Here is a 17,430-nt window from a genome sequence, read left to right as displayed (position 1 = left end):
GCAACTTGCATCTCTAAAATCCTCCCATCTGCCCAACCACCCCCTTTTCCCCCCCCATTATCCAAACTTGGGCCGGGCTTTGATGTGCATTGTTGCATTGAGTTGTCCATTTAGATGCCACACCTCCCCAGCTCCATTCAGATGAATGAGACTGCATGGGGCAATATTCAGGGCCTAGCTTGCCCACAGACACAAAGCCTGCTTTTCCACAGCCCTGGCAAACTCTGCTGTAGGCCCTGATGTGCTAAAAGCTGCCAAGGCCTGACCTCATCGCAGCTTGTCAGAGCTGAACTTTCCTCTCCCTTATGGCCTACTGCTCAACACTTCCCCTCCAGGCAATACCAAGCCCTCCAGAATCTCCCAGACGACACGTTTTGATGCTGCCGAAAACACAAGACGTCTCCTCCCACCCCAGCCGCCATTTCCCCTTTCAGAAACGGTTGGCTGCACAATGGCGCCATCTATGGGATGCAGGATGCTGAAATATCGTTGGTACTAACAAATAATAATATAATAACGATTGCATAATACCCAAAGATGGGATGGGTGCATCAGAAAAATCAAAGAAAGACTCGGTCCCTTCCCCCAAAGAGCTGGCAGGGTAAGGATGGGTGTAGACCAGGGAATTTTAATTTCCCATGGGTGTTATCACTGCTACACCTGCAGCAGTGGTAGGATTGTGCTTTACTACGTGTCTGTACCGTGCCTTTTTGACCGGGCGTGCCGGCTGAAAACCGGATGCCTGGCAACCGTAGCAGGAACCACGGTGGGGAGATGGATAGAAGGGAAAAGGGGCAGGAGCCAGGGTTGGGGGGATTGGATAGGAGCAGAAGAGGGGAGCAGCTGCTTGGATGGGAAGCAGTGGGTGGACACCAATGGAGAGAGGAACGGAACCAGGGGATGGGGGGTTGAATAGGTGCAGAGAGGGAAGTGGGCAGGAGCTCGGTGGGAGAGGGGAAGTAGAACAGGTACAGAGGGGGAGGGAGCGGCTAGGAGTAAAAGTGGAGGAGGAGGGGCAGTTAGGAGCAGAGGGGGAGAGGGCAGGAGGCACCGGGGATGGATAGGAGCCTGGATGGGAGGAAGATAGGAGGAGAGGCATACAGGGACAGGTCAGTTTGCTTGTTCAACAGCTTAGAAAATTGCATACAAAACACCTAAACTAAGGTTAAGGTTGCAAAGTCAAGTACTGAAAAGCTAGAAAATACCAAATACCTTTGTATGTATCTGTAATGAGTCAATCTTTAATTACATGATCACTTACTAGTTTGCCCACCAGACCCTGCCCAGGAAATTCTATCCAGTTGAATACCACCCTGGAGAATTGGATTCTACCCCTGGCTCAGTGTCAACTGTTGTTGTGGCAGTCTCTAGAGGTCCCAGCTTTCTGCTAACTGGTCTCCTCTATCCATCTCAAATTAGCTCAGTCCATCAGCCCTTAATCTCCAGGGTTTGCAGTCTTCCTTTGTCTCCCTGTCAGGTTCTCAGAGGCAGCCTGGGGTTAAGCTGTTGCCCATCTCCTATCCCAGGCCTTTAAGCTGTTAAAAGTCTGGTTGACCACCCACAGTGGGGCAGGCAGAGTGCCTGCCCAGCTCCATGTGGCTCCTGGGAAGCAGCTGGCACTCCCTCTGGCTGCTAAGCATAGGGGTGGCCACGGGGGCCCCCCGCCCCAAGCGCCAGCTCCGCAGCTTCCTTTGGCTGGGAACAGAGCCGCCTGGTTGCACCTCTGCCTAGGAGCCAGACAGACATGCCGGCCACTTCCCAGGAGCCCCCTGAGGCCAGTGCTGCCCGGAGCCTGCACCCCAAACCCTCTCCCGCCGCCACAGCCCCCTACCCCAGCCCTGAGATACCTCCCACACCAAAACTCCCTCCCAGAGCCTGCATCCTGCACCCTATCCCACACCCCAACCCCCTGCCCCAGTCCTGAGCCTCCTCCCACACCCAAACTCCAGTCTGGAGCCCCCTCCTGCACTCCAAACCCCTCGGCCCCAGCCCAGAGCCCCCTCCTGTACCCCAAACCCCTCATCCCCGGCCCCACCCCAGAGCCCACACCCCCAGCCGGAGCCCTCACCCCCTCTCGCACCCCAACCCCCCTGCCCCAGTCCTGATCCTCCTCCCGCACTCTAAACCCCACGGCCCCAGCCCGGAGCACCTTCCTGAGGCAAAGGCCGTGCTCCCGTCAAATTTCTAGTGCCTGCTCCAAAGCTGGGGGGTGATAGAGCTTCTCAAATGAAAGATCGCCAGAAATTTTTTAACCCCGGGTAAAACGACGTATTTCCAATCCCCCCCAGCCTCACTTTGAGAAACTGCTGAGCCATGTGAGCCGACTTTCCGGAAGTCACTCAGCCTGCGGCCGACGCCCTGTGTGGCAAATTTCAGCCCAAAGCAAGTGAAAACAGGGTCTTTGTCAGTCACTGGCACTGGTACCATCTCCACGCTGATAATCTATTGAAAGGGCTTATATGGCCACAGTTAACATGACCTCTGCTGGCCTCACACTCTTTAATGCGCTGTCACAGCACCCCTGAGAGGCAGGGCAGGGCTACCATTCCCATTGTACGGAGGGGGAAACTGAGGCACAGAGCGGCTAAGTGAGTTGTCCAAGGTCAGACTGGAAGTTTGTGGTGGCTCAGGGACTCAACCCCAGTCTGCTACCTCCTACACTGGAGTCCTAACCGCTGCACCAGCCTTCCTCTCAGCTAGGCTCTGCACTGTCCCTGAGCGCAAATAGAAGGCAGCTGACCTTCATCCCGCAGTGGGATGAATCACCTGGAAGGATGTTGCGTGCGGTATCCATGGGAACGCTGAGTCAGGAGTTCCATCCAGCCCAACGCCCAGCCCGCGACACTGCGTAGGGATGGCTTTGGAAACAGAGATAAGCAGAGGCCTTTGTGATTCGCTGAAGCCCCTTGTATTGCGTCACAGATGTTTCCTCTTAGACCTCAATGTCCCAGAACCCGTTGTTAGAGGGGAGAAATGACAGCTGCCTGGGATAACCAGCCAGTAACAGCTGATCCCCGCCGGATTAAACTCCAGTGCCTTCTCAGGTCCTATGCTTGGAAGCCTCTTCATTTCCTGACAGCCTGGCTGCTTGCAGGCCGATATCAAAGGCAGAGTGAGAGTAACATACTCAAGCGATGCTGGCCAATGCTTTAATCCTTGGAAATCATCTGTTTCTGTCGATTGGGCTATTACAGCTGCCGCCAAAGTGCTTTCCGAGAACTCCTGCCCCATGGGGAATGAAGAAATCGTAGTGAATATAAGCAGATTTCTTATTCAGCAGCAATTTTACGGAGCTGCTGAGGGCCAAGGCATAATCCTAAACATTTGTCATGATCATTATTATATTCCAATATTCAAGGGAGGCTGCAGGGACTGGGAGGAATAGCACCGACTGTTACTGCAGACTCCAGTGAGCCCCCGAAATCAGAGAGGGAAAAGAGCAGCCCCAACTGATGCAGGATTCTCCCCTGCTCTGGATTCCGGAGGGCCTTGTCCAGTGTGCTGACGGGGCTTCCAGCCCTTCCCTTCCTTTATTACAACACTCGCTGCACGGCAGTGAAACTGCTGTCAGGGAACATGCACATGGTGCAATGGCCATTCTAAAAAGCCCACTGAAGCAGAGGGTCAGAGTGAAGTCACCCTGTCCCAGCAGGAGGACCAGCCAGGACTGTGCTTGCCAGAGCAACTTGGGGTACAGAAGTATCAGAGGGGTAGCTGTGTTAGTCTGTATCCACAAAAACAACGAGGAGTCCGGTGGCACCTTAAAGACTAACAGATTTATTTGGGCATAAGCTTTCGTGGGTAAAAAACCCACTTCTTCAGATGCATGGAGTGAAAATTACAGACACAGGCATAAATATACTGGCACGTGAAGAGCAGGGAGTTAACTTACAAGTGGAGAGCCAGTGGTGACATGGCCAATTCAGTCAGGGTGGATGTGGTCCACTCCCAATAACTGATGAGGAGGCGGGAAAGTTGCTTTAGTAGGGAGCCAGCCACTCCCAGTCCCTATTCAAGCCCAAATTAATGGTGTTAAATTTGCAAATGAATTGTAGTTCTGCAGCTTTATCAAGCATTCTTAAAACTATAGTACCCACCTGGAGAAGTGAGGAAACAGATTGACAGAGCGAGACGGGTACCCAGAAGTTACCTACTACAGGACAGGCCCAACAAGGAAAATAACACAACACCACTGGCCATCACGTACGGCCGCCAACTAAAATCTCTCCAGCACATCATCAACGATCTACAACCTATTCTGGAAAACAATCCCTCACTCTCCCAGACCTTGGGAGACAGGCCAGTCCTCGCTTACAGACAGCCCCCCAACCTGAAGCAAATACTCACCAGCAACCACACACCACACAACAGAACCACTAACCCAGGAACCAATCCCTGTAATGAACCCCATTGCCTACTCTGTCCCCATGTCTACTCTAGCGACACCATCATAGGACCCAACCATATCAGCCACACCATCAGGGGCTCATTCACCTGCACATCTACTAATGTGATATACGCCATCATGTGCCAGCAATGCCCCTCTGCCATGTACATTGGCCAAACCGGACAGTCCCTACGTAAAAGAATAAATGGACACAAATCGGACATCAGGAACGGTAATTTACAAAAGCCAGTAGAACACTTCACTCTCCCTGGACATTCTATAACAGATTTAAAAGTAGCCATCCTGCAACCAAAAAACTTGAAAAACAGACTTCAAAGAGGAACTGCAGAGCTACAATTCATTTGCAAACTTAACACCATTAATTTGGGCTTGAACAGGGACTGGAAGTGACTGGCTCACTACAAAAGCAACTTTCCCTCTCCTGGAATTGACACCTCCTCAACAATTATTGGGAGTAGACCATATCCACCCTGATTGAATTGACCCTGTCAACACTGGTTCTCCACTTGTAAGGTAACTCCCTTCTCTTCATGTGCCAGTATATTTATGCCTGCATCTGTAATTTTCACTCCATGCATCTGAAGAAGTGGGGTCTTTACCCACGAAAGCTTATGCTCAAATAAATGTGTTAGTCTTTAAGGTGCCACCAGACTCCTCGCTGTTTTCTTGGTGCACACAGATCACTGTGAACCCCCAGCACTGTCATGCCCAACCAGCTAGCCTGTGTAGGGAGCACATGGAGGGGAGCTCGGAGGCTGCTTTCTCCCTGCTGCCTTTGGGGTGAATAATACACCAGGTGGCATGACCAAGTCACCATGCTCTTTTGAGTGTAAGAATCATTACTGTGACTGGCCCTTGCAACGGGCATGCAGGGCTGTGTGTGTCCCTTGCCTCATTCCTACCCATGCAGAGAGTCTTCCACAATCTAGGTCTGAGGTTAAGCTTTAACCAATCCCTTAAAGCACTTATTCCCCCTCAAATAGTTCTCCGTGTTGTGGCATTTCCCTCGAGATCACCAGTTCATCCCCTTTTTCCAGATCACTGACAAAATAAAAAACTCAAGACCGTCGTTACAATGAATGATGTATTGTTTCCATTTCGTTGTGTTTGTGCCATGGGAGTGCACTGCACTCGTCAGAACTGAACGACGCAGTCCCTGCCCAGAAGAGCGTATCAGCAGCTCTGTTGCTGTTTCTCACACACCAGCAAGGCCGTAGCCTGCAAATGACACGCTCTGTCCAAAAGGAGTCATTACCTCTGTGCTTGGATTTGCCCTCGCCACAGTCGTCAGAGCTCAGCCGCACCCATTGCCAATGCAGACAGGCAAAACTGCTATTTTGCATCAATGGACTGCTTGACAGTGGGGTTAAACTGCATTAGTATCAACTTTTAGCAGGTTACCCTGTGGACACTCGGCATTTGCACTGGTGCAGATGCACCAACAGCGGCCACCGATGGCTCAAACTGGGGCAAAACCCCAGTGTAGACAAGGCTTCAGGCAGGCTGGGGAAATTCTACTAGAGATGGCCAAAGGTGGCTGTTTTACTCTCAGCACATTCTCTGGGTAGCATAGCAAATGCGTCCCTTTCAATTCAACCCTTCCCATGCTCGTCTTCCCAACAGGTAAGCACCAGGGAGCTGAGACGCAAAGACAATGAGATGTGGAATATTCGCGTCCATGCTTTTCTCCACCTGGGAGCGATCGTCGCTGTGGATGTGTTTTTCCATTTCTTCTACATCTTGACCCTTCCTGCGGACGTGAAGTTCGTGACTCGGCTCTCGGACTGGGCTTTAGGTGGGTGACCCAGAGAACCACCTTTCATTCCTGGCCCTTAGTTGCTTATTGGCCATCTCTGATTTTAGCAGGTTTAGGAACATCTTGAGTCTGAAATGTTAACTAATATTTTTATTCAGGTGCCTAAGTAATGTAATGTAATAAGGGAAGATAAATCAAGGCCAAAATGGTTAACCGTGGATGCTTGAAGTTGGGCAGCTAAATCATTATTTAGGCAGCTAAAGTAAAAAGGCCCTGGTATGCAGAAGTGCTGAGCACCCAGCAGCTCCCATTGATCTCAGTGAGAATCGTGGGAGCTCAGGACCTCTGAAAATCAGCCCCAAGGTGTCTCGAACGGGGCACCCGGTAACCCAGAATTAGTGGCCACGTATGAACGTTTTGGCCAGGGTGCGCCTGGGCCAAAGTTCTAAGACAACAAGAGACACTGTCAAAGTATCCACTGTCGTGTTCAACAACAGCTTCCCCACTGTTTATCGTGACTCTGTATTCGCGGAGCCAGAGTCTGAGATTCTGGTCTCAGCCCCGCCAGCTTGAGCACATGAGGCCACCAGAGGGTAAAACGCAGAGGACTTCAGTGGAGTGGCTCCAGATCCGCACTGATGTGACCGGGAGCAGAATCGGGCCTATTATGTGGGTGTGTGGACACAGGCTGAGGTGTCACAGGAGGCAGAGCCTTGACTCAAGCGCCACGGGCAACAACCAGATAAAGAGAAAACTTGCCCCTGGCTGAGCCTGGAGGTACATTTCTGGTGGAAGGTGCTCTTGCCATGGTGCTTTCTGAGACCAGAATGTGGCCAAAGCTCAGCCTCTGAACTTACGGGAAGGTTTGAGAATGGAATAAAAACAAACTTTGGTTTGTTTTAAAGTGTGATGCCTGTGTTAACCGCTGATACCGGTGCTGAGATGGCTGGCAGGTGCTACAATAACCATTCTCCTCGATGGATCATATGCAGGAACCAAATCCAGGAGTTTTACATATAAAAGCACAAGCCTCTACTGCTTGAGTTGAAAAGACCAGGTCTGCTAGCTCAGAGGAAATAGCAGAGTCCTAAGCCTATTATTAATTATTATTATTAACGTATTATAGTAGTGACTAGGAACCGCAGTCACGGACCAGGACCCCGTGGTGCTAGGTGCCATACAAATTCACAACAAAAAGACAATCCCTGCTCAAAAGAGCTCACAATCCAAGTTACTTCTATATGAGGTCTGGACCCCAGAGGAAAAGAGAGTCACCTTGTCTTAACTAGAGCGGGTTAAATGCATATTCTGTCAGAATTTGCAGGTGCATCTAAATAAAAAGACTTTGTGAAATCGGGTCAGTTTCACCGGAATTTTGGTTTGGAAGAAAACTGGGGGGGGAGGGGGAGGAGAGGAGTTCTGACACTATGAAAACGTCCCATTTTGATATGTTCCAAACGAAACATTTCAACTTTTTGGTTTGAAACCACTTTTCATTTCAATTTTTTTTATTTTTTAGGGTATCATAGTAGAAAATAAAAAGGGCAGTCTTGAAACACGTTTCAAATGACGCAAAATGGTTTTTGTTCTGAATTTTCCTTTCCAGAGAATTTCAAAAACTCTGGGGGTCTGTTCTTATTAAGCACAAAGCCAGATTTCGAAATCACAAAATCCTTCGCTAAACAGAACTTCTGTCTTCTGCAGAGCTCTCATGTTAATATTAGATCATGCTACTGTTTCCCTGCCTCTCACTGTGCAGTTCTCTTTACTCCTTTTTTTGCTATGTACCATACAGCCGGCCTGGCCTACTCTAACTTGGTGTATGACTGGGTGAAAGCTGCTGTGATGTTTGGAATTATCAACACCATTGCTAGGTTGGATCACCTGGACCCGCCGCAGCCCCCGAAATGCATCACCATGCTCTACGTCTTTGCAGAAACGTGAGTGCATCTAAAATGTTAATGGACCCAGGCAGCAGGAGACTCATCCAGTCAGTCCAAAGAAAATATACTGAGAAGGAACACGGCTTTGTCATTTCTCTCTCCTTGCAACCAGTTGGTCAAATGGTCCCAAGATCTTATTGGCTAAGGTCGCAAAGGAAGGGAGAATGATCCTATGCTACATGTGTTACCTAGTTAGATAGATGTGGTCGTAGGCCCAGATCCTCAGCTGGTGTCAACAGTCATTTCTCTGCTCAACTCTATGGAGTTAGACTGATTTACACAAGCTGAGGATCTGGCCCATTACCCCTGCCTACTGATACCAGAATGGTGTAAACACATAGGATGGAGAGAAATTATTGAGTGTTGTCCAGGGGGATGTAAGCAGGAGTAATGGGATGGACAGAAGAGAAGGGACATGTAGGCTGAATATCAGAGAGAACTTCCCGACAAGGAGATGTATTATCGTGTGGAACAGTTTCCAAAGGGAAGAGGTGGAAGTCCCATTACCTATGACATTTTTAAAACTAGACAATAGGAAAAGCAGAAAACCGTCCTTCCCCGAGAAGTACATTCAGCCAGTGAACTACGAAACCTTTCCCACCTCCGGCTTCAATGGTGGATCCGTCAGGATAATGTCGGATTGTTCCCAACTGTTCATAGTGTTACAGTGGTGTGAAAGGAGAATTACCCCCCTTTTCTGGTCCACTTCAAAATGTAGCTTACATCACTATTTATATCACTGAAATCAGTGGCCCAGAGATGGCTCTGGAAGAGGCATCTGCTTACGCCCAGGTCCCAGTGTGGCCCATTCACTTCAGTGGCGTTTGCAGAGAAATAACTGCAAAATCAGACGCTTTGGTGAAACATTTGCATCGGAGACAGTTAAAGTTAACACTGGTATTCTGCACCTGCCAGACAAACTGGTTAATCGGGAGTAAGTTCAATGGCATTACACCAGTATAAAATGGGTGCAAGTGAGAGCAGACGTCTTTGAATGAAGATGTAATATAATGCAATTGTTAACGCTTCCCATGTTAACGTTTTTCTCTCATTTCGCCTATCTGTATTTTAGGCACTTTGACAGAGGGATTAACGACTGGCTATGCAAGTAAGTCTTCTTTGGAGGTCTGTCATCTCCACTGGGGTTTGGGGCCTTCTCTTCCATGGTCTGACTGACTCCCTGAATGGCAATGTAACTGGCTCTCAACGGCAGAAGGATGTTAAGCATTATTCACTCTGGTCACAGAGAATCCTAAAGCATCTCAGTTCTCATCTCTTTGCTGATCAGCTCCCTAAGCTGTGATCCAGGCAGTCTTTTTAAAGACTGTTTTTTAAAAAAGTTTTTAAAAAAGAGCTGAGCCAATTGGTTTGGAGACAATAAGAACCAACACGAACCACCACCCAGAACTTGTCTCAAACCTTTTTGCTGAACAATTCTATCCCGGCTCGCCTCCAATCTGATTCTCTCTCACTCCGCCAAATCCAGCCCCCCACAAATCTCTGGTTACCTCATTCTGACCATATCCCAAGGCTTATGCTGCATCCATGTCTTCCTCAGCCTTTCAGCTGTTTTCAGTAACAATAACACGCTAGTGACTGTGCGAGGAGTGTCAGTGGTCTGTGATTAAATGTTTGTGCACCAGGGAGCCTGGTAAATGGTTCATACATGGCGAGGTGGTAGGGTTGCAAACTTTGTAATATTTAAAAACTGGACACTCCAGCAGGAGTGCCGGAACCTTCCCCACCCTGAATTGTCCCCCTGAGGCCCCGTCCCAGCCCCGCCTCGTCCCCCCCAAGACCCCGCAAACATCTCCTCCTATTCCCCTGTCCCCCGTCGCTCGTTGCTATTCCCCTCTCTCCCCTGCCGGGGTTGGAAGGGATTCATCTGCAGAGCCGGGGCTGGGAACTGCAGCCGCCCAATGCAGGTAGGAGGCGGCCCCGGCTGAGTAGGGGCTGGCGTGGGTAATGACTCGGCACCTCCCCACCACCCCCTCCCACATTAACTGGACTTTGTGTGTCCAGTCAGTAGATCTGACTGGACACTATCAGGTTCCCTTTTCAACCCACCTTTCTGGTCAAAAACCAAGCACGTGGCCTCCCCTAGGAAGAGGTGTCACAATAACTGCATATCGTAAAACCCATATCCTTGCGAGAGAAGAGCAAGAGGGGCTTTGTAGTGGCTTGTACTACGGTGATACGATACATACTCATTGCTAGAGGTTTCCCAGACACCGTCCTGCCAGCCCCCCAAGTAACACTGCCCCGGCCCCTCCTGCTGCAGAATCCCATCCCCAGGGCAAACCCCCATGAAAAGACTTAGTGATTCCCTACTGGCTCTCCTCCCAGTTGCCCCACAGCAGGGTGTAACCCTCGCAGTGCCAGACGGCAGCCATCCCCAGCTCCCCACCCTCTACTCCCCAGCAGATGTAACTCTTTCATTGCCAGGGCACCCCTACAAATTCTTCCTCCTCCCGTACAATCCCCGGGAGACAAAACGCCTGCAGAAGACAGTCCTGGAGTCACTTGGTTGGAAGCCAACGCTCTCCACGGAGTAACGCAGGGAGGAATTCTCTGTTCAAGCTGCAGAGCTGCTGCTCTAACCCAGGGGCTGGAGTGACGACAACAACAATGAGCTCTTACACAGCACTTTCCATCCCTGGCTCCCAAAGCACAAAGGGGGGCCAGGGCCACCACCCCCGTTTTACAGATGGGGAAACTGAGGCACAGAGGGGTGACAAGACTTGCCCAAGGCGAAAGCACCAAGTTTAAGTTTTCCCCACCAGTGATCCACCCCCCCCCTTGCTCTGCCCCAAGCCCCCACTCCCACTCCGCCTCGGCCCCCAGGGCCCCACCCTCATTCCGCCACTGCCTGCCCCCACTCTGCCTCCTCCCCAAGGTCCCTGCCCACCAGCTGCTTGCTGCTCTCCACCCTTCCCCAAGCCCCTCCCTGGGCCGCCAGACAGCTGTGGCTGGTGGGTGCTGAGCAGCCACTATTTTTCCCCCTTGGGGGCTCCAACCCCGGAGCACCCCCGGTGTCGGCGCCTATGGCCCAAGGTCATCCAGCAGACCAGTAGCCGAACCAGGAATACAATGCAGATCTCCACTAAACAATACTGATCCTATTGACCCCTAGGTATGTGTACGATCACCTGGGAGAGAACCACGACGCTGTTGTGAAGGAGCTTCGGGCCACCATCTGCACCTTCGCTGTCACCACCCTGTGGCTGGGCCCCTGCGAGATCGTTTACATCTGGTCTGTCTGCAACTGCTTTGGACTCAACTTCGAGCTCTGGGTGCAGAAGTGTTTCCAGATGGAGCCCTTTGGCAGCCTGGAGGTAAGAAACTCAATGGCAACCTGCCGTCAAGTGGGGTGGATCATCTGGTTTGGGTGACAGATGGATAAGAACACGTGTGACTTCAGGGGAGCTGTACCAGTTTACACCCGGGGCCCAAAACGCTGGCTTCATACAGCATTTTAGATTTCCGATCAAATGGGGAGCTGTAACTGAGGATCCGCAACACTGCCGCACTCCCTGGCAGTCTGCCACGGTACTGCTGTCGTCCCTGCCTCGGTTTCCCTTAGTTTGTTCAGGGATGGAACCTATATCCAGCAGTCTGCGTCTGTAACCCCAGTTCTCCGGCTGGGTTACTTGCGTCTCTCCCATTTCAGGACTGAAAGGAGTCTGGCCCCACCCAAAGTCCTTCCCGTCTCTTTAGTGGACCTTCTCTCAGTAGTCCCAGGAGTTTGGGCTTTCGGCCTGGGGCCTCTCTTCTTATCCCCTCTTTTGGGGGCTGCCCCCTTTACTGGTGTCTTCCCTTCTTTCTTCAACAGGGCAGGAATGAAGTAAGTTAAAGCAGGAACACAAAGGCAAAGTTGAGAATTCCTGTTATTGTTGCCATCCCTGGTCAGGGTTCTCAGCAGTCTCTACTCTGTGTGGGGCTAGGAGGAGGACCCAGGGCTGCCCTCTCCTCTAGGTCCCAGCCCAGGGACCCTGGGTGATGCAGTCCGGGACTTGTTTACATAAATCTTCTACTGCTTCCCTGGGCTGCTTCCTACCTCATGGCCTTGACGGTTCCTCCTGCCTGATAATCTTTTCAAATCCCTTCTGGCAGAGAACTGGTTTTCCTGGGCAGCTTCCTCCTGTCTGACCCCATGGAGCCCCTACCCTGGGGCTTTCTGGATCTCCAGCCCCCTGTTCTGGCTGGGCTGCAGCCTTTGATCCCCCCCTGTCTGTAGCTGATCCATAGGTGCAGCTGGGGAGGTGATCACTCCCTTTTTTAACCCTTTATGGTATGTCTACATGAGCATCCCATCGTGGGGGTCAACAGACTCAGGCTCGCGCTACCGTGCTAAAAACAGCTGTGTAAATGCTGTCTCTCAGTCTAGAGCTCAGAGTCTGACACCCACCCCCTCCTTAGGCTTCAGAGCCCAAGCCACAATGTCTACACAGCTGATTTTCGCGCAGTAGAGCCAGCCTGAGGCTGTCGTCCCGGGCTAGGTGTCTCGCTGCCATGAGCTACATAGACGTAGCCTTAGTGTCCGTTCTCTCATAGGGTCTATATACCGCAACACAGGAACATTCCCCATCTTTGGCTGGGAAGGGGTGACAGCCCCATCCCTCCCACCTAAAGCCCTTTGGGTACTTCAGATCACCCTCATTTTGGTTTTGAAAGGCTGGTAGAGCTGAAGGGATCACCGCTAGGGCAGGGAGGGCAGCTCAGTCCATGGCCATAGAGTCCATGGCCTTTCTGCTGGGATTACCAACAAGGAGCAGCCTTCGTGCTCCAAGTCCTCTACCTTCATGAGCAGCCACATGCGCAGAAAAAATCCAAATTCCTTCCCCCCAGAACCTGATCCAAAGCCCACCTGAGCTGCTGCGGTGCTTCAGGGGAGAGTTATTCCAGCCACAGAACTGGAGCTTCCCCTAGGGGAAAATGGAGAGGGCATCGAGGGACCCAGAACTACAACCCCTGAAGCACCCACAGCGACTCAGGTGGAAGTAAAGTTAATGCCCACCAGAAACGAAACACTGAATGTGTCCGCATGGAATTTTTCCAGAACCCTTTTTCATTCTGCACTTTTTTTTTTTTTTTGACATTTCAACTTTTTATCCCGATCTGGGATGAAAACAAACATCGAAATATTGGAATTTCCTGCAGGTCTGAAATGCCATTTTTTGCTCCGTTCTAAAGACCAGTGACCCCCATCTAAATCTGGGAGCTAGTGGCCAGTAGGAGGGTGCTGCTGGGAAAGATGCAAGAAATCACATCAGGGAAACATTTCTGTTGTTTTTACCAAACCTAAACCATCGGCCCTGACACCGACGCGCTTCAAAGAAACACGTCATAGCTAACTATCCCCTTGCTTCTTCAAATTGAACTTGTAACCAGATTATAACCCACAAAGCCAGAGAAATCTTATTGCCCAAGGCACCATACTTCTCAGCTCCAAGGGTCCTGGGATTTCTAGTTCTCTTTGAAGATTGCTGTAAAAACCACTTCCCATCTCCAGTCACAGCAGCGGCACTGAGGATTATGTGCAAGTGACTATCACATTCTGCTATTATCATGGGGCTTTAGGTTTTTCTAAATCTTAACAGCTTCCAGCCAGTGCTAATAACAATCATGGCAAAGGATCGTGCCCATAGCAGCGTGCCTCAAAGCAGTCTCCTATTACTAAGGTGCACAGGAGAGGCAAAAAATCCCTCCCATCATCTAGTACGCACTTTGCAAACATTGGGTCATTCCCTTGTCTACCTGAGTGGGACTCAGTGCAGGACCGGAGGAAAAGTTTTAACACATTCTTGTGCTCCCCCAGTCCTGGGATCCCTGGCTGCGAACAGAGCCTAAACGCTGTTGCATTCTACACATGACTGCCCACGGCCCCAGGAAACCATTCCAGCAACTGGAGATCAGCCACATGTAGCAACATCCCAGCCATGCCCCCCTCTGCAGGCCAGGCTCCCTCTCTGGAGACCAGGAGAGATGGTGGCAAAGCAGCCCTGTCCCACCGAAGGAATCGCAGAACAACGTAGCTATAGTATGGAGTGAACCTGGACTGTCTGCCTGCCTGATGACGGGAGATGCTGAATTCTTCCCCTCCCATCAGCCTCCCTGTCCTGATAAGCCTACAGTCTAACTCAGGACACGACCCAGGGGTATAATCCAGGCCAGGACAGGTGTGGGGGTCACTGAAATGGGGAGGGTTTGCTTGGCAAGGTGGCTATGAGAGGTGGAGAGAGCACCACGGCCCAGGCAGCCACAGGAGAGGAAGGAGAGAGGGGCAAAGGCAGCCGTGAGGCAGGGGGAAGAGCGTAGGGAAAATGAGAGTGACCACGTCAGCCATGGGCCCGAGTCAGCGTGAAGCACAATGAAATTTGCTTAGGGTCTCTGCTCTCTTGGCCAGACTCGGCTGCCCCAGCTCCATCCTGGCTCCATCCCGTCCGGAGCACCAAACGCCATTGCAGGCTGGTGCTCGCAGAATGGAAGGTGGTGGCCTCGGGCTGGCTCAGCTCACGCATTAGCCTGGTTGCCCCACGCTACCGTCCATTAGCGAGGGGGATCCTCACTCTGCTACGGGCACTTTACACAGAGCAGATCTTTGTGGGCAGCAGGCCCAGTCCCAAGTAGGGTTGCCAATTTTGGTTGGGCATATTCCTGGAGATTGACTCACATGACATCATCTTTAATTCAAGGTTAATCTTTAATTCCTGGAGACTCCAGGCCGATCCTGGAGGGTTGGCAGCCCTAGTCCCGGGAGTCCCTCCTGGAAGGTGCTGAGTGCCCCCAGCTCCCACAGACTTCACGGCTCAACACCTGGCAGAATTGGGAGCCTGAGTGCCAAATGGAGGGAGACAACGAATGGGCCAGAGAGAGGAGCGACAAGACTAGAAAGGAAGGATGGTTCAGGTTGTCTGCACCTGGGTTCGATTCTCTGCTCTACCACAGATTCCCTGTATGATCTTGGGCCCACTGAACTCAGTGGGAGTGAGGCCTTAGTCTCTGCACACCTCAGTTCCCCATCTGTATAATGGGGGTAATAGCAGGATTGTTCCTCACGGGGATGCTCTGAGGCTAAAGATGGCCTGGTGTTCGGATACCACAGTCGTGGAACCTGAGATAGAAAGATGGGCTCTCAGAGAGCACAGCTAAGAAAAATCCCACTCCCCTTAGCAGGCAGCGCTCTCCCCTTCCACTCCTATCCCTCTGTTTCACCGGGCAGGCCAACATGTCAGAGCCGATGTCTCGGCGGATTAGAGGGATCTTCGGGGCTGCAAACTTCTGGGCCATTGTCCTCTACAACGTCCTTGCCCTCAACAGCCTGGACTTCACGCTGCTGGTTGCCAAGAGAATCCTCCTGACAGGTAAAGCCCTTCTGGTCTCCCTCAGATGAAGCCCTTTTCCTTTGCGTACAGGAGTCACTACACTAAACTCAAACCAACGACCCCCCCAGTCTGGCACCCTGATTTAACGGGAGGAGCGTTAGTGTATATGCTTCTTGGGGTAAGGACCATCATTTCTTGCCATGTTTCTACAGGGCCTAGCACACTGCGGCTCTGACCATGGTTTAGACCTGTCAATGCTATTGCAACATAAATAATAATAACAGGGATTTATTTCCCCGCTTCCTCCTTCTTCCATTACAGCTACTATTCCCATGAATTTGGCAGACACACGCTCTCTTGATTTAGTTGGGGATTGGTCCTGCTTTGAGCAGGGGGTTGGACTAGGTACCTCCTGAGGTACCCTGATCTTCTATGATTCCTCACCAGCCTTGTATTTCTAACAGCTTAGGCATCTGTATTGGATCCCTTCTGTTATTAAATCCCATTCATTCTCCCATCCCCTAATAACTTACCCTGACGGCGTGTTTCTCACCGAGAGGTGGCAGCAGCATGTTGAAACAGCCTGGGCTATAAGTAGCTGACTGAGTGGTGTCCCGTCCCCTTCCAGGCTCCCCCACGGGACTGACCGGGGCTCAGGAGGGGGATAACGTGTGACCTGGGGGGTTCAGAACATCAGAAGTTCCTGATGGCTGAGTTCATTGTCAGAGCTAGTCGTATTACTCATTGAGAGGTCCTGTTTTAACAGGCACAGGGCCTAGATCTCTCTTTCTCTGCTATGGAAACAGTTGTGGCTTCTAACGCTGGCAGACCCGTGCCCAGTGGAATTATGGCCCTGTACTAGAAGCTCTCCCGTCGGCATAATTACTCTCCACCTCAACGAGAGGCAGAAGCGATGTTGGCAGGGAGCGTGTCCCACCAACATAGCACGGTGTGAACAGAGCTTTAAGTTGATGTACCTTACAGTGCTTAGGGAGGGTGGCTTTTTCACACCCCTGAGCGATGTAACTTACATCAACTTATGCAGTCGTGCAGACAAGCCCTAAGTGGGACGAAGGAGTCTGTCTGAGCTTGGGGAGCTGAGAAAGTATTTCCACAGGATTCAAAGCTGGGAGGGCCTCATAGTTTATAGAAGACCATGCTACTTTGGCAGATCTGGGCCCACCCCTGGAGAACTCCGCCCCAATGGATGAGTGCAGATGGGGTCAGATCCAAAGCCCAGGGAAGTCGATGGAAAGAGTGCCATGGATTGCCATGGGCTGTGGATCATGCACAGACATGATTCCCCATGTTTATCACCTCTCAGGACCTGCCCCGCACCGAGCAAGGATGCTGAGTTGCATTCAGACTAGCTTTGGAGAAGAACCTCACCCTTTTCATTAGCGCCCAAGTCAAGCTGACTGTCTGTCCCTCTGGCTCGCAGGTTTCCCCCTGAGCACCTTGTCCATCTGGTTCATCACCTACTGTGGAGTGCAGCTGATCAAGGAGAGGGAGCGCCTCCTGGCAATAGAAGAGGAGAAACGAGACAAAGAAAAGGCAGCATAGAGATGAGAAGAGGATTGGCCCAGACACCTCAGTGGCAGCATCACTTCCTCCCAGCCATCCAGACCAAGACCCCTGCAAATGGGGCTCTCCAGCATTATTTGCAATCAAGCGACTGTATCTTACCCATGTACAAACCACTTGTAATAAAAACCTAGCTTAAATAAAGATTTTCCATAAGACTTTAATAGGCTTTTAATATGCTCCGATCAGATGGCAGGCTAAGTTATTTTAGATCCATTTAATAGATGCTAAGACCTTTATGGTCATCTGGTCTGACCTCCTGCATAACACAGACAGTAAGGTTTCACCCACTGATCCCAGCATCTCGAGCCCATAACTTCTAGTGGAGCTAAAGCATTCTGTCCTGCTGCAAGACACAACACTGGGTGTTTCAGAAGAAAGCATTTCCCCTGTCATGCACCGGGTAATTGTTCT

At 51.1% G+C, this 17,430-nt stretch overlaps 1 protein-coding gene across 2 annotated transcripts in view; it reads left to right on the top strand.

Moving 5' to 3' along the window:
- Nucleotides 1-17,162, top strand: part of HHATL (hedgehog acyltransferase like) — a 36,840-nt gene extending 19,678 nt beyond the window's left edge. Inside the window, exons 7-12 of one of the 2 annotated variants that reach the window (XM_048836942.2) lie at nucleotides 6,032-6,203; nucleotides 7,960-8,104; nucleotides 9,180-9,215; nucleotides 11,241-11,442; nucleotides 15,330-15,471; nucleotides 16,874-17,162. In XM_048836942.2, coding sequence (XP_048692899.2) covers nucleotides 6,032-6,203; nucleotides 7,960-8,104; nucleotides 9,180-9,215; nucleotides 11,241-11,442; nucleotides 15,330-15,471; nucleotides 16,874-16,995 — 819 coding nt within the window. In that variant the 3' untranslated portion in view covers nucleotides 16,996-17,162. The remainder of the gene's footprint in view (nucleotides 1-6,031; nucleotides 6,204-7,959; nucleotides 8,105-9,179; nucleotides 9,216-11,240; nucleotides 11,443-15,329; nucleotides 15,472-16,873) is intronic. The other variant, XM_048836943.2, reaches the window with a different exon arrangement.
- The last annotated feature ends 268 nt before the right edge of the window (nucleotides 17,163-17,430 follow it).

Source organism: Caretta caretta, chromosome 2 (assembly GCF_965140235.1).
Source record: "Caretta caretta isolate rCarCar2 chromosome 2, rCarCar1.hap1, whole genome shotgun sequence".
In the NCBI taxonomy this organism is placed as follows: Eukaryota; Metazoa; Chordata; order Testudines; family Cheloniidae; genus Caretta; species Caretta caretta.
This window is presented reverse-complemented; position numbering and strand designations above follow the sequence as displayed.